This window comes from Pezoporus wallicus, unplaced genomic scaffold (assembly GCF_028554395.1).
Source record: "Pezoporus wallicus isolate ANWC-B61680 ecotype Strahan unplaced genomic scaffold, APGP_CSIRO_Pwel_v1 contig_4684, whole genome shotgun sequence".
Lineage (NCBI taxonomy): Eukaryota > Metazoa > Chordata > Aves > Psittaciformes > Psittacidae > Pezoporus > Pezoporus wallicus.
Window position 1 is genome coordinate 1,135,585 of NW_026637499.1, and position 12,111 is coordinate 1,147,695.

Here is a 12,111-nt window from a genome sequence, read left to right on the forward strand (position 1 = left end):
GGACAGACACGATGAGGACAGAGATAGTGAGGACAGAGATAAACCTGGGCAAACTCAGCCAAATTCCCTCAGTCTCAGGGCACTGCACACTTGGGAACTGGGTTCCAACACAGACTGGAGTCTTCCTGGTGAAGACCAGGACCCCATACACTGCAGCCCCCACCAGCAGACCCACACTTGGCACCACACAAACCCACAACGACACAAACCCCTCTAATTGCCAGAGACAACCCAAAACAACTAGGAGACAGCATGGCCGCCATTCCACACCAGCACAAAGGGATCCTTTGGGATAATCAGGGATGCTTGGCTACTGCCTCCTTCCTCGCTCCATCTCATTTTATTATATTAATTTTAAAGAAAAAGACTATTTTTCTTCTTAAACTGCCTCGGATTTTCCTCCTGTCTAAATTCACCTGGGCTCTGAGCAATGTCACCGGGTCAGGCTGTGCTCCTGCTGCAATTCTAATTCCACCAGCTTTCCATTCTCCAGGGAGCTGGGGGATTTTTCTTTATGTATTTTTGTCCCCCAAGTCAAAAACGATTTTGCATCACAGTAATGATGTTAATGGCCCTGCACAGCGCATCCAGATTACAACTGCAGCTAGGGAGAAATAAACATCTCATCTTTGCCCTGCTGTTTATCTACCCACAGCAGAGCCCGGTATCAGGTCAGAACCTGTAATTTCATTAACTTTATCACTCAGACGTGCTTGTTGCTAGATGTCATTATTCAGCACATTGCTCCTGTGTTTTGTTTGTGCTGGGCTTCACTTCAGATGCTTTGGCACCACGCGGGAGCTGCTCGAGGTACCCGAGACTTGGGAGGGAAGTTTGGCTCTCTGATCCATGTTTCGCTTGCCCGTGATCTGCAAAACATTTGTGCTGCTCAACATTCAGGGCAGGGGCTTCTCTCCCATTTTGCAAGGATGTATTTAACAGTCATCCAGTGCAATTCCCTGCCTAACCCGATACATCCAGAAGCTCTATGTGAGGAAGAAAAACCCCACATTCTTCATTGATTCCCAGCCTGCTTTGCATTGGAAGGGATCTTAAAGCTCATCCAACCCCTGCCACGGGCAGGGACCCCTTCCACTAGAGCAGCTTGCTCCAAGCCCCTGTGTCCAACCTGGCCTTGAACACTGCCAGGGATGGGGCAGCCACAGCTTCTCCAGGCACCCTGTTCCACTGATTTTCCTCATGGAATGGAGTCCAACAGCAGCACAGTGTGGGGGGCACAAATCCCAAGTGATGAGAAGCTCCTGCTGCCAGCACAACCTGGCACCCTGGGAATCAATCACTGCCCACACATGGGGAGAGAGCAGCAGCACAGGCATGAGGAGGATGAGCCAAAACTCTCCATCTTCATCGCATTTGCCATCCCTGATAATTAATACTGGGAAGTGACACTTGAAAGAGCCTCTGGTGACAGCCCAGTGATGATACTGTTTGGAGCTCGCTGACAAGTCCCAGCTGATGTCTTATCAACGCTGCAAGAGCAGCGAGAAGAGCTTTTCCCTTGGGTGCTCATGGACTCTGTGGGATGCGGGCACAGCTCATCACCCAGCCCCGGTGACCACACTGAAACCTGGCAGCTCCAGCCATGCACTTGGCGAAGGCTGACCCTGTCCTTCAGCTAGGGCCACGCTCCAGCATCCATCCTCCATCCACCTGTAAAACCGTGCCTGAGCAGAGCTGATTTCCAGCCCCTGGGGATCTCCAGGGACACGGTGTCTGCTCACACCAACTGCAGTTCCTCCACCCCACCTGCCGCATCCCCATGGGAATCCTGGCTGCGTCTGCTGCTCCTGGGCAGTCACAGCGCCCGCATGTGCAGCACATCCACTGCCTCCCATATCCCTGTATTTACCATGGGTGTGCAAACCTGGTCAGAGTGCAAAGCCCCCAGCATGTATATTTATATTTCTAGCCTAAAATCCTACACCTGAACTACAGCCGCTTCATCCTCCGCAACCCAGGCTCCAAACAGCTTCAGAAAAGGAATAACATCATTGGAATAACATTATTGGAATAACTCCTTGAGCAAAGCCTCATCCAAAAGGGAAATGCCCATCTAGGAGCAAGCAGACAGTGAACCGGCATGCCTTGGAAGGATCAGTCCAGGCAATGCACAAACCTGCCTCGATGCTAGATGAGCGTTTGTGAACTCATCTCTGAGCCTGGCGTAGCCCTGGCCCCACAGGCAGCCTGCAGCCCTAGCTTAGGGGGGATTTTCAGTCAGTATAAGAAGTTCTTTATTGCCAATTCCCGAAGCCCTCAGATGGTTTAATATTCTGCCCTAGATCTTGTTTACTATTATGTTTTGAAGAGGACTGAAATGCAGTTACTGCTGTCTTCCCCACTCACACAACTCTAAATAATTTATAGAAAAGCAAAACAAAGAAGAGAATATGAAAGAATAAAAAAGGTAGCTCAGTTACAACATATGAAGGCTTTCATTTGTTCATTCGCACTGAGCAGAGGGCTGGGGAAACATCTCTGAAGGCTAACAGACAGCCTTACACAAAGGGGGATGCCAACGGGGATGCTCAGATCAGCACTCAAGGATGACAGGTTGACCCCTGGGTACCTCTGCGTTGGTCTGAGCAACAATAACCATCATCATAACCTTATTTACAAGAGGAAAGAGTAAAAGAGCACTTCAAGTGTGGAAGAAACACAACCTCAGCCACCACTTAAGACCATTGCAAGGGCAGGGACCTGCTTTCCAGACACAACACATCTGGGCTCTACCTGTCTGCGCTCCTCAGAGCTGCTGTCTACTCCATGGAGCCAAGAAGAGGACCTGTCCCCATCCCTATCCCCCAGCAGTGCCATTGTGGGTGCTCCAACAGGGACCTTTCAGTCTTTATGGGCATTCATGGGATGAAGGGAGGGATGGTCCAGCATTACTGAAGAGCTGGTGCATCCCCTCCTTGCTCCTGCTGCAGTCACTCAGCAATTAGCACTAATGTACTTTGCTTTTGTTTATCCAAACGCTGTTCACTGTGCATTGCAGGTGAATAGCATTAAATGGCTTCTAATGACATTTCTATAAGCAGAGGTGGGTGTTGCAACTTCTGAGAGACAGGCTTTAAAGATGCAGGCAATCAAGTGTGCATTAGCCAAAACACCCTGGGGAAAGGGCTGCTCTTCTCCACGCAGCAGAAACATCTCTCCCAGGTCACACAGTTGTACCCGTGCTGTCCATGGTCCCTTTAACCCACACATCAACACCCAAACCTTGCCTGGCCCTCATGGAAACAGTTCTCCAAGTGCAGAACATGACTTGGCAACATGGGCTTTATATACTTGCAGTTAAGAGAACAAGTAAATACAGAGCAGTCTTTCTCATAGGCTTCATAAAGGCTCTGACACTGGCCTCCTCCTAGAGCTCCTGATGGCCCTCCAATAGAGCATGAAGAGACACCACCAGTATCTGTCACCCACGGCTTGGTCTCTCCCATCATCCCAGGAGAAGGCTGATAGATGCAGGACTGCTGCCAAACCCTGTCCATGGGCCCCCCCTTCTGCTCCCACATGCCCGGTACAGCCAGAAATGGGTGCCATCATGTACACTGCAACTGTGGAGGACCATGTCTGCCTGTGCTTTCATGTCCAGCCTTTGGTCCTGTCGATGCTGGACTGCTTTACCCAGAGGGACCCCACCAATTCTTACTGTCTGAGCTGGGCAGAGCTTTGGGGAAGGGAACTGCAAAGGACCAGAGTTCCTTGAAATCCCAGCTCAGCACCTTCGGGGAAGGCATGAAGCACAGCAGCACCTCAACTACTCAGGAATGGGCACCCCAGCCCTGCTCTATGTGCCTACTATCAGGGATTTACCCCTTGCAACAGTGGTGCTCTCTCACATTGTACCTTACAAGCAGCCAGCATCACAGGGAGAGGCAGCAGCCAGAACCCACATAGGGAACTGTATAGGCTTCTTTCTAATCTGACCTACAGATGCTATAGAACATCCTCCCTGCCACACCAAAGAACACAGGTGGGAGGTGTTCGCATTCTGTGTCCATCCATTAGATCCACACAGATTCAGCTCTGCACTCTCCCTCAATCAGAACTGTCTGATCTGCCATTCCCAGCTCCACTCAGAGCTCCTGTGCTCTCATCTTAAATCTCCAGCCCTGATGACTTTGTTTGTGGGCGAGTACAGGATCGTTTGTCTGATTGCTCAGAGAATAAAGCACGGGGACGTTGTGCCAGGAGCAGAAAATATGGCTTCATGGAGCAGCTCTCTGAGGAGCCCCATGGCTCAGCAGGCTGGAGCAGCCCCGGCACAGGCACGTTCACTCCATAGAATGGATGCCCTGCTCCAAGCAAAGCGATGAACCTAAAGAGTAAAGACAGGCTTGATGGATACCCCTGTCCCACAGCATGAATCCCAGCATTCCCATCCTGTTAAGGAGACAGGAGTTCCAGTGCTGCTGCAGTGGCAGCAGTGACTCCTCCTCAGACTCTTTTGTCCTCCTCTCCCTAGGGACATGCCAGCTCTGCTCCCACATCCAGCATCCTCAAACCCAGTGGGGGGTTCACAGCAGTCTCTGCCATTGCTAGGACCAGACACACCACCAAGCCTGAAAGCTGAGCCATCAGCTTCCCAAATCATCATGCCATGCAGGCTTATGTTGGAAAGAGGGGACTGGTTTTGGAAGGAGATGATGACAAAGGAAACAGGTCAGATCCCATGAAGCTTCCAAGCACACGCTCACATACCCCTAATGGTACCTGAGCCATGAGCAAAGCGCAGTAAAAAGCTGATGCTAGTCCAGGGGACCTGGTTCTTAGGGCTGGCAACGATAACTTAGGTCTTATAGCAACCATGCCTCAGTTTCCCCATCACCATCCAGAAGCGATTCCCATCTCTGGAAGAGCAGCTCCAAGACAAGGTCTGCAAACCACCTTGACAGCTGAGGACCAAAGCCTGGAGAGCCAAGCGCCGGCCATGGGGCTATATGGGGATGAGCCATCCTCTCCAGGTGACCCCATATAGGACAGACAGCCTGGCAGGGGATATGGGGAGGGACAGAGGAGACAGAAAAGCCACAAACCTTTCTTCTCGTAGTCAGGCTTCTCATCCCCACCCCGGCCCAGGCTCTCCAGCGTCCGTGTCACTTGGCTGCCAAACTCATCCTCCCTGGTGCTGGGCTCTGCCCGCCGCGGCGTCTCCTCCTCTTCCTCATCCTCGTAGTCATCCAGGATGGGGGTCTCGCGGATGGGCACCCCAATGACGGAGTTGTGGGCCTGGAGGCGCGAGTTGCGGAAGCTCTCGCGGGCCTGGGGGCCCAGCAGCACCGAGGGGATGTAGTGGATCTCGTGCGTGGCCTCCGTGCTGGCGCTCTTCTGCGGGATGCGGCGGCGCTTGTGCCAGCGCCGCTGGGCGTACAGAGCCACCATGAAGACCAGGAGGAGCAGCAGCAGCGCGATCAGCCCCCCCTGCAGAGGGGAGCAAAGGGAGAGAAGGGTCAGGAGATGAAGAGGGCAAAGGGATGGATCAGGAGATGCAGAAGGATGGGTGAGGAGATGCAGAAGATGCAGGGATGGGTCAGGAGATGCAGAAGGCAAAGGGAGAGGCCAGGAGATGCACAAGAATGGGTGATGAGATGCAGATGGCACAGGGATGGGTCAGGAGTTGCAGAAGGCAAAGGGACAGGTCGGGAGATGCAGAAGGCAAAAGGATGGTTAAGGAGATGCTGTAGCCAGCATCCATGGACCCTCTCCTTTTCTATCCCCAGAGCACCCTTTCATCAGTGCTCCATGAACCACACATGGGTGGGTTCATGGAGCAGCCACCCCTGGGTGGGACATCCCAGGCAGGTGAGCAGGGTGCCAGAGATGGCTTTTAGTTGAGAACAGCACAGTCACATCCTGCTCCCTCTCCCAGGGTCTTTGTTCTTACCACACATCCCTTGGGTCCGCCCCCAGCTCACCCACACAGGGGTCTGAGGTGGTCAAGCCCCCCCTGCCACTTTGCAGGGGGAAATGGACAAGGAGGCAATCGTATCCCACCACTTAGGAGGAAAAAACCTCATTAAGACAACGCAGCCACTGACCCCTGAGCTGTAAAGGTTCAAAGAGACACAGCATCACACAGATGATGCTGACCCCAGCCCCAGCACTTCTGGCAGTGATGAGCCTTGGGTTTCACCAAGACTTCACCTGCAGACCTGGGGGCACAGCACAACGCATTCCAGACCAAAACCATCTCTGCAAAGCTCTCCTCTTCACCCACCTCTAAACTATTCAATACAGTCCCCAATTACATTATAATAAAACTCTACCCCAAAAACCCAACTTCCTAAAGAGCTATAATATATCCATGGAAGTAGCCTCTCCTCCCAAGGAAGTACCTAAATTCGGCCACCTTGGCCCATACAGGCTGGAGCTGCACGTGTACCAGCCTCTTCATCTCCACAGGGTCAGAGCAATTTTATCCTGTGGCAGAGAAGGAAAGCAGGACACATAAATCTGGAGCAGTGGGAACCCTCAGGGCTTTGCAGCCAAACCTGGAACACCAGGGCAGGGGTTTCTGTGGCACAGGGGATGCTGCAGCCCGCGACTTGGCAGCGTGCAAAAGCAAAGTGGAGAGGTGCAAATGTTCCCTCTGCATTGGATGCAAAGCATGGAGCTGTACAAGAAGCTCAAGCAGGATCAGCTGTAAAAAGGTGGCATCAAAAACTGCAGCTCACAGGGGGAGTTAAGCTGGGGGAGAGGCCTTGGGAGCAAAAGCAGAGGAAAGATGCTTCCCTGGACCACCCCACACCATGATCTGCTACATAGAGTAGCCCAGCCTCTCCCACATCAAGACCCCCTCTTCTGCCCCCTAATTGTAACAAATGAGAGCAGGGCTTGGGGATTCAGGAGGGCATTGCTCAGATGACTTTCCCAGTGCATGCTGCCGTCAGGAAAGGCAATTTAGCATCCAGGAGATGCTCAGGGATCTCTGCACTGGAGAAGGGTAGGGCTTGGTGAGCAGAACGGTTTCATGCCCTGCAGTAACACAGCACTTAAAGGACCATGGGATAAGGACCCTTCATGGCATTCCATGCTCAGAAACAAGAACCAGCCTGGACACCTCAACCTGGAAGAGCAGACATGCATTTCCTTGGGTCTGTGCAGTGCCTGACGCATGGAGAACCCGGAGCATCACAGGAGCTCCCTAGCATGAGCCACCTGTACCAAACTCTGTCCATTTCCTTGGAAGTCCAGTTTGCAGGAGAGAAACCATGGCACAGCAGACACTCCAGAAGGGAGGCCCAGTGACAAGGACACAGCAGGGCCACAGGCTTCAACGTGACCAACCACATTGCAAGACCACATCCATGCTTGTGTGCTAGCATCCTTCCAGAAAGCGAGGGCTTCACATTACGGAAGGGTTTAAAAACAACAGTCATGGACATGACTACAGGGAAAAGCCTTCTCCAAAGCCTCACCACCAAGTCCCAGAGCTGCTTGGCTGGATGCAGCTCATGGCTGGATGCTCTGCAACTGTGAAGTGGCTGCAGCGCAGGGCAGAACACTCCACAGCTGCAGACACAGCAGAGCTTGCCCTCCCTGGAAAAGCACAACCAGAGACAACCCAGATGCTTTGAAAAGGTCAGGGATGACTGTGAAAGCCTTGTGCAAGGAGCAGCTTTCCCAGATGGACCCAGGGAAAGGATCCAGGCATCCGCAGCAGTGGGGGAGCTGCCTGGCTGGGCTCACCTTGTCTTTGCCCTCAGGGAACAGAGTGGAGCAGATAAACCTGTCAGCACGTTCATTTAAAGATGTGCCTGCTTGGGAGGGATCAGGAGAAGGCATAAAGGCACAGAGGTTATTAGTGTGCCGCTCCTCTGGTGGCTTGGGAATGACGGGGTCAGCTCAAGGAAGCTGATGCAGCCACATCTCCCGCATCCTTTGGGGATGACCCGGAGATCTTTGCTCTACCAGCCATCAATACGATGGTCCCCTCTGTTCCTGGGAAAGGCTGGGGGTGCCTGTGCCACCACCCATGGGCTCATTGCAGGCAGCTTGCTTTCAACACACTCCTTTTGTCCCTGACCCCATGCTACCAGCTGTATGTTTAACCAACCGCACATCCCGGGAATGCTTCCTGGGGAAAAGGAGGGGAAAAAAGGAGTCAAAGGTAGGAGGCATTCAAGCCAGCTTCACTTTAATCTACTTTTCATGTTAAATTATCCAGCTAAGGGAGCGGGAGAGAGAAAGAGGAAGGCATGGATAATATGAGAAATGTTTTATTTGACAATGTGTCATTCGGAAACTGATTATTTCTGTCTCCGAGCTTTTTAATATTCCCAAACAATGGCCGAGCCGCGCAGGGATTTGGTATTCTAAGGCTGGATTTATAATACTCTGTTCTGCAGTGATAAGAACATGGGCCTTTAATCCTCCGAGTTGTGAACATGCATATTCTCCCACGTAATGTCCTTCCCACTGCGCTCCTGCATGCCCTGCGTGGCTGAGGGGGAGCCACCGGGTTGCTGAGGCCCACAGGAGAGGAGGAGGGATGGGAAGAGGAGAGTGGGAAAGAAAAGGGTTGGTGGGGACAAGCTGCATGTGTGCAGAACTGTAGGGCTTGGGGCACTGGAGCAAACCCCACCTGAAGGCGGAAAGCAGAGAGGCTGGGACTTATTTGAAGCACAGGAAGCAAATGATGGAAGAAGCCACCTCAAAGTCGAAGAAATTGGGCATTGACATGAATTAGGAAGGCTGCCAAGCTGCCGACCTGGAGGGTGATCACTGCTTGGGCATCTGTCTGAGGTGCTGGGCAGTTTCTGAGCAGCAAGAGGATGTATGAACACAAGCCATCACCCTTCCCCCCCAAAGCAGTGAAAGACAAGGTAGTCCTGCTGCTCCCCTGGGGTCCAAACAAACTTCCTTGCAAAAGGCCCTGGTCATTCCTAACTTTGCGGGGTCAGCTCTGCTCCCCACAGTGGGGTGGATGTGATGTGGCCCCCATAGGGCTCCTCCAGGCCTGCAGCTTTGCAAACACAGAGCACCCACAGCAACACAGCCCAGCCATTAGGAAAGCAAAGGTCTGCCCACCACCATGCCAAGAAAGTCACAGAAGGTGGTCCCAAGCTGGAGCATTGCTTGGGCTAGATAGACCTGTTATACCAAAGCATCCCTTCTGCAGGTCAAAGCAGAACTGCTGCCAAATTGCACAGCACTGTGGCCAGCGCTGATCTGAACCCCTTCTGCTGCCTCCTCTGAACACCAATACAAGGTTTCGCCCTGCAGGAAGAAATATCCCTGTCTCTTTTACTACTCTGAACCCACTATGGCTCCCACACAACATCCAAATCCAATTATCATTCTACATTGTGACGACTACCAGCCCTATCCTAGCTACATCTAAGTGCAACAGGGCTCACAAACCAGAGCCATTGATCTAAGGGCAGCCCCTTGGGAGAGCCAGGCTCTAACCAGCACAAGAACCCCCCATTGCACCCCACAGAGAGTTGGGGCAAGCAGGACCCTGGCGCTGGAGCATCACATCACCCTATGTCGTCCCAGTGGGTGAACCATGTTAGCAAACATGTATCAGCAACAACCACAGCCCTCAGAGCATTTCACACTGTACTTATCCCTTTCTTTTCTTTTTTGGCCCTGAAGGTGATTAAACACCAGGACAATTTACCAATGGTGGGAGTGGATTATCCATCACTGTCAAATTTCTTTCTTATTACTTGGTTTTTAATCAAGCCTGGATGCTTTAAAGTTATGCTTTATTTCAAATGAGAAATAAAGGCTTCAGGGTGCTCCTGTGCCCTGTACAGACCTGAGGGCAGCGCAGTGACCCCACAGTTCCTTCTGTGCTTCCATTCCAAGGTCTACCCAGATGCAGAGAGCACTACGTGGACACAACAGGCAGGTAAGACATCACCTAACAGCACAACAAAGGGGGAGATGCCACCAGCACAGACCACCAAACCTCAGAGGTCCATAGGTCAGGACACAAACCTCTCCTGGCTCTCCTCTGCCATTGCCAAGGGCTATAATGAAGCAGCACGCCCTGAGCAGGCATAGCAAACATTTGCATTAGGTTTTAGCCATGCTGTAATTGGAGCTAACACGTTTCTAATTTATTTAACTGAAAGTGATAGCCAACGGCAGCACAGAGACCCGATAAATGCCACATCACCAGGCAAAGGTCCTCCAAAGCCACATCCCAAGACAAACCACAGCCAGAAGCAGAGCTGGGATCACCCACGCTGGCTGGTACAGCAGCATCTGTGAATTGCAGTCAACCTTCTCATCCAAATCCTTTGCTGCAGCCAAACTCAGAGAATCATGGAATACCAGCAAGGGACTTCAAGGAGGATCTGGTCCAACCTTTAAGAAGATACCCACATTGGAGCCCAAGGCAACTCGTGGGCAGCCTGGTCTGTCCATCCTCTTCCTCCCAGACCAACAAGCAGATCCCTTTGCCAGACCAGACCCAGTTTTGGGGGAAAAATACCCCATTTAATGTTTTGTGTTGCATGGCATCAGCTTCTTCCCCTTCTAGAGCAAACCTCCAGCTTCTCCCTAGAGCTCCTTTGCCTTATCGCATTTCTCCTCTTTGCTGCACCTCTCAATTGAAATGTTTCTCCTGCAAATCGGAATTAAGATGTTGTTTGCACCTTCTTTCCCATCATTAACAATGAAAAATAAGGCTGTTCTCTGCAGACATCTCTCATAGCCTTCCCTCTCCGGCAGTGCCATTTATCATGACATCCTCTGCACCCTGCTGCTTCCTCACCCTCCTGGGGTGCAGGACAGACCCACAGACAGCACACAATCCCTCCGGCTTTAAAGGAACAGCGAGGCTGGGGAGGGGATGCTCTAGTGTGCTCTTCCCTAGAGTCAGGACAACACCAGCCAGGGCTTTGGGAGCAGGCTTTGCAAGAAGCACTCACATCTACAAGAGGAAAGCAGGGCTCATGGATAGAAAGGGAGCAGCAGGACCTGGAGTTAGGGAAGGAGCTGGGTACCGTCTTGGGATGCTCCTGTGAGCACAGACCTGAGCAAGCCCGCTCAGTCCTCACGCAGCCTCTGCTGAGTAAGGGATGTGACAATATAAACCAGGGATGTAAAGATGCTTACTCTCTTCCTGCATGGATGGCATGAGAAATCGGGAGCTTGACTTGAAGCAAGGATCACTTAAGAATCACCATAGAATACTTGTGTTGGAGGGACCTTAAAGCTCATCCAGTTCCAACCCTCTGCCATCAGGCAGGGAAACTGAGGCAGAGCATGAGGTTGAGGCCCAGGACAGGCAGCAAACCAGCATGAAGGCTAGCAAGGAAGAGCTCAACACCAGGATTAAAGATCTATAGATACATACACACACATAGATAGACTCCAAAAAGAAGTGTATGCAATCCTGATCTCCAGACCACTCCACCCCACCTCCCCATAAGAAACAGCAATGATACAGGGCAAATCTACCAAAAATATACAGCATTTTCTCCCTGTATGCTTCAAATCCCCATTTGAGCACTGCTTCACCAAGGTGCTTAAGCACACGCTTAACCCTGAATGTGTGTTTAATTCCCATCACAGTCCATGAGACTATAGCACACGCCTCAGTGCTCTGTTGAGCAGGGATGGCTGCTTGAATTGTGGCCCTAAGAGAACTGGGTTATGTCTTTTCTTCCCCTCTTTCCATTGCTCTTAAAACAGCATTGAGCTCCAGTGATGATGGAGCATCACCTTCTCTTACCATACCCATATCACCTAACGCTACCCAGAGCTGACAGCATCCACAAACCACCCTCTCTGAACGGGCTTATACCAGTGCAAGCTATAAGGGAGTTCAGGGGGTTTAAAAGGAAGGATTCCCACAGGATGGCTCCATCAGGCTCATGCAGATCCATCACACGCAGCTGCTCTGCTTGCCTTGCTGCACATACACATACAGGGCATAAATTTAATGGCATATATAGTCCTGTAAAGTATAACACACGCTCAAGAGATGAGAGTTACAGTTGCTGTGGGAACCATAACTTTAAAATCTCTGACTGTCCCGCGTTAAGGAAAAATAAACAAGTCCCATTTCCATATAATTTTATATTCCTTAAGCCACGCTGAGTTTTCTTGTGCTGTTTCATC

The 12,111-nt window shown here is 51.6% G+C and overlaps 1 protein-coding gene across 2 annotated transcripts in view; it reads right to left on the minus strand.

The window, feature by feature from the left end:
- Positions 1-12,111, minus strand: part of ASTN2 (astrotactin 2) — a 330,328-nt gene that overhangs the window by 243,748 nt on the left and 74,469 nt on the right. For both annotated transcript variants that reach the window (XM_057405885.1, XM_057405886.1), the window contains one exon: positions 5,067-5,451. In XM_057405885.1, coding sequence (XP_057261868.1) covers positions 5,067-5,451 — 385 coding nt within the window. The remainder of the gene's footprint in view (positions 1-5,066; positions 5,452-12,111) is intronic.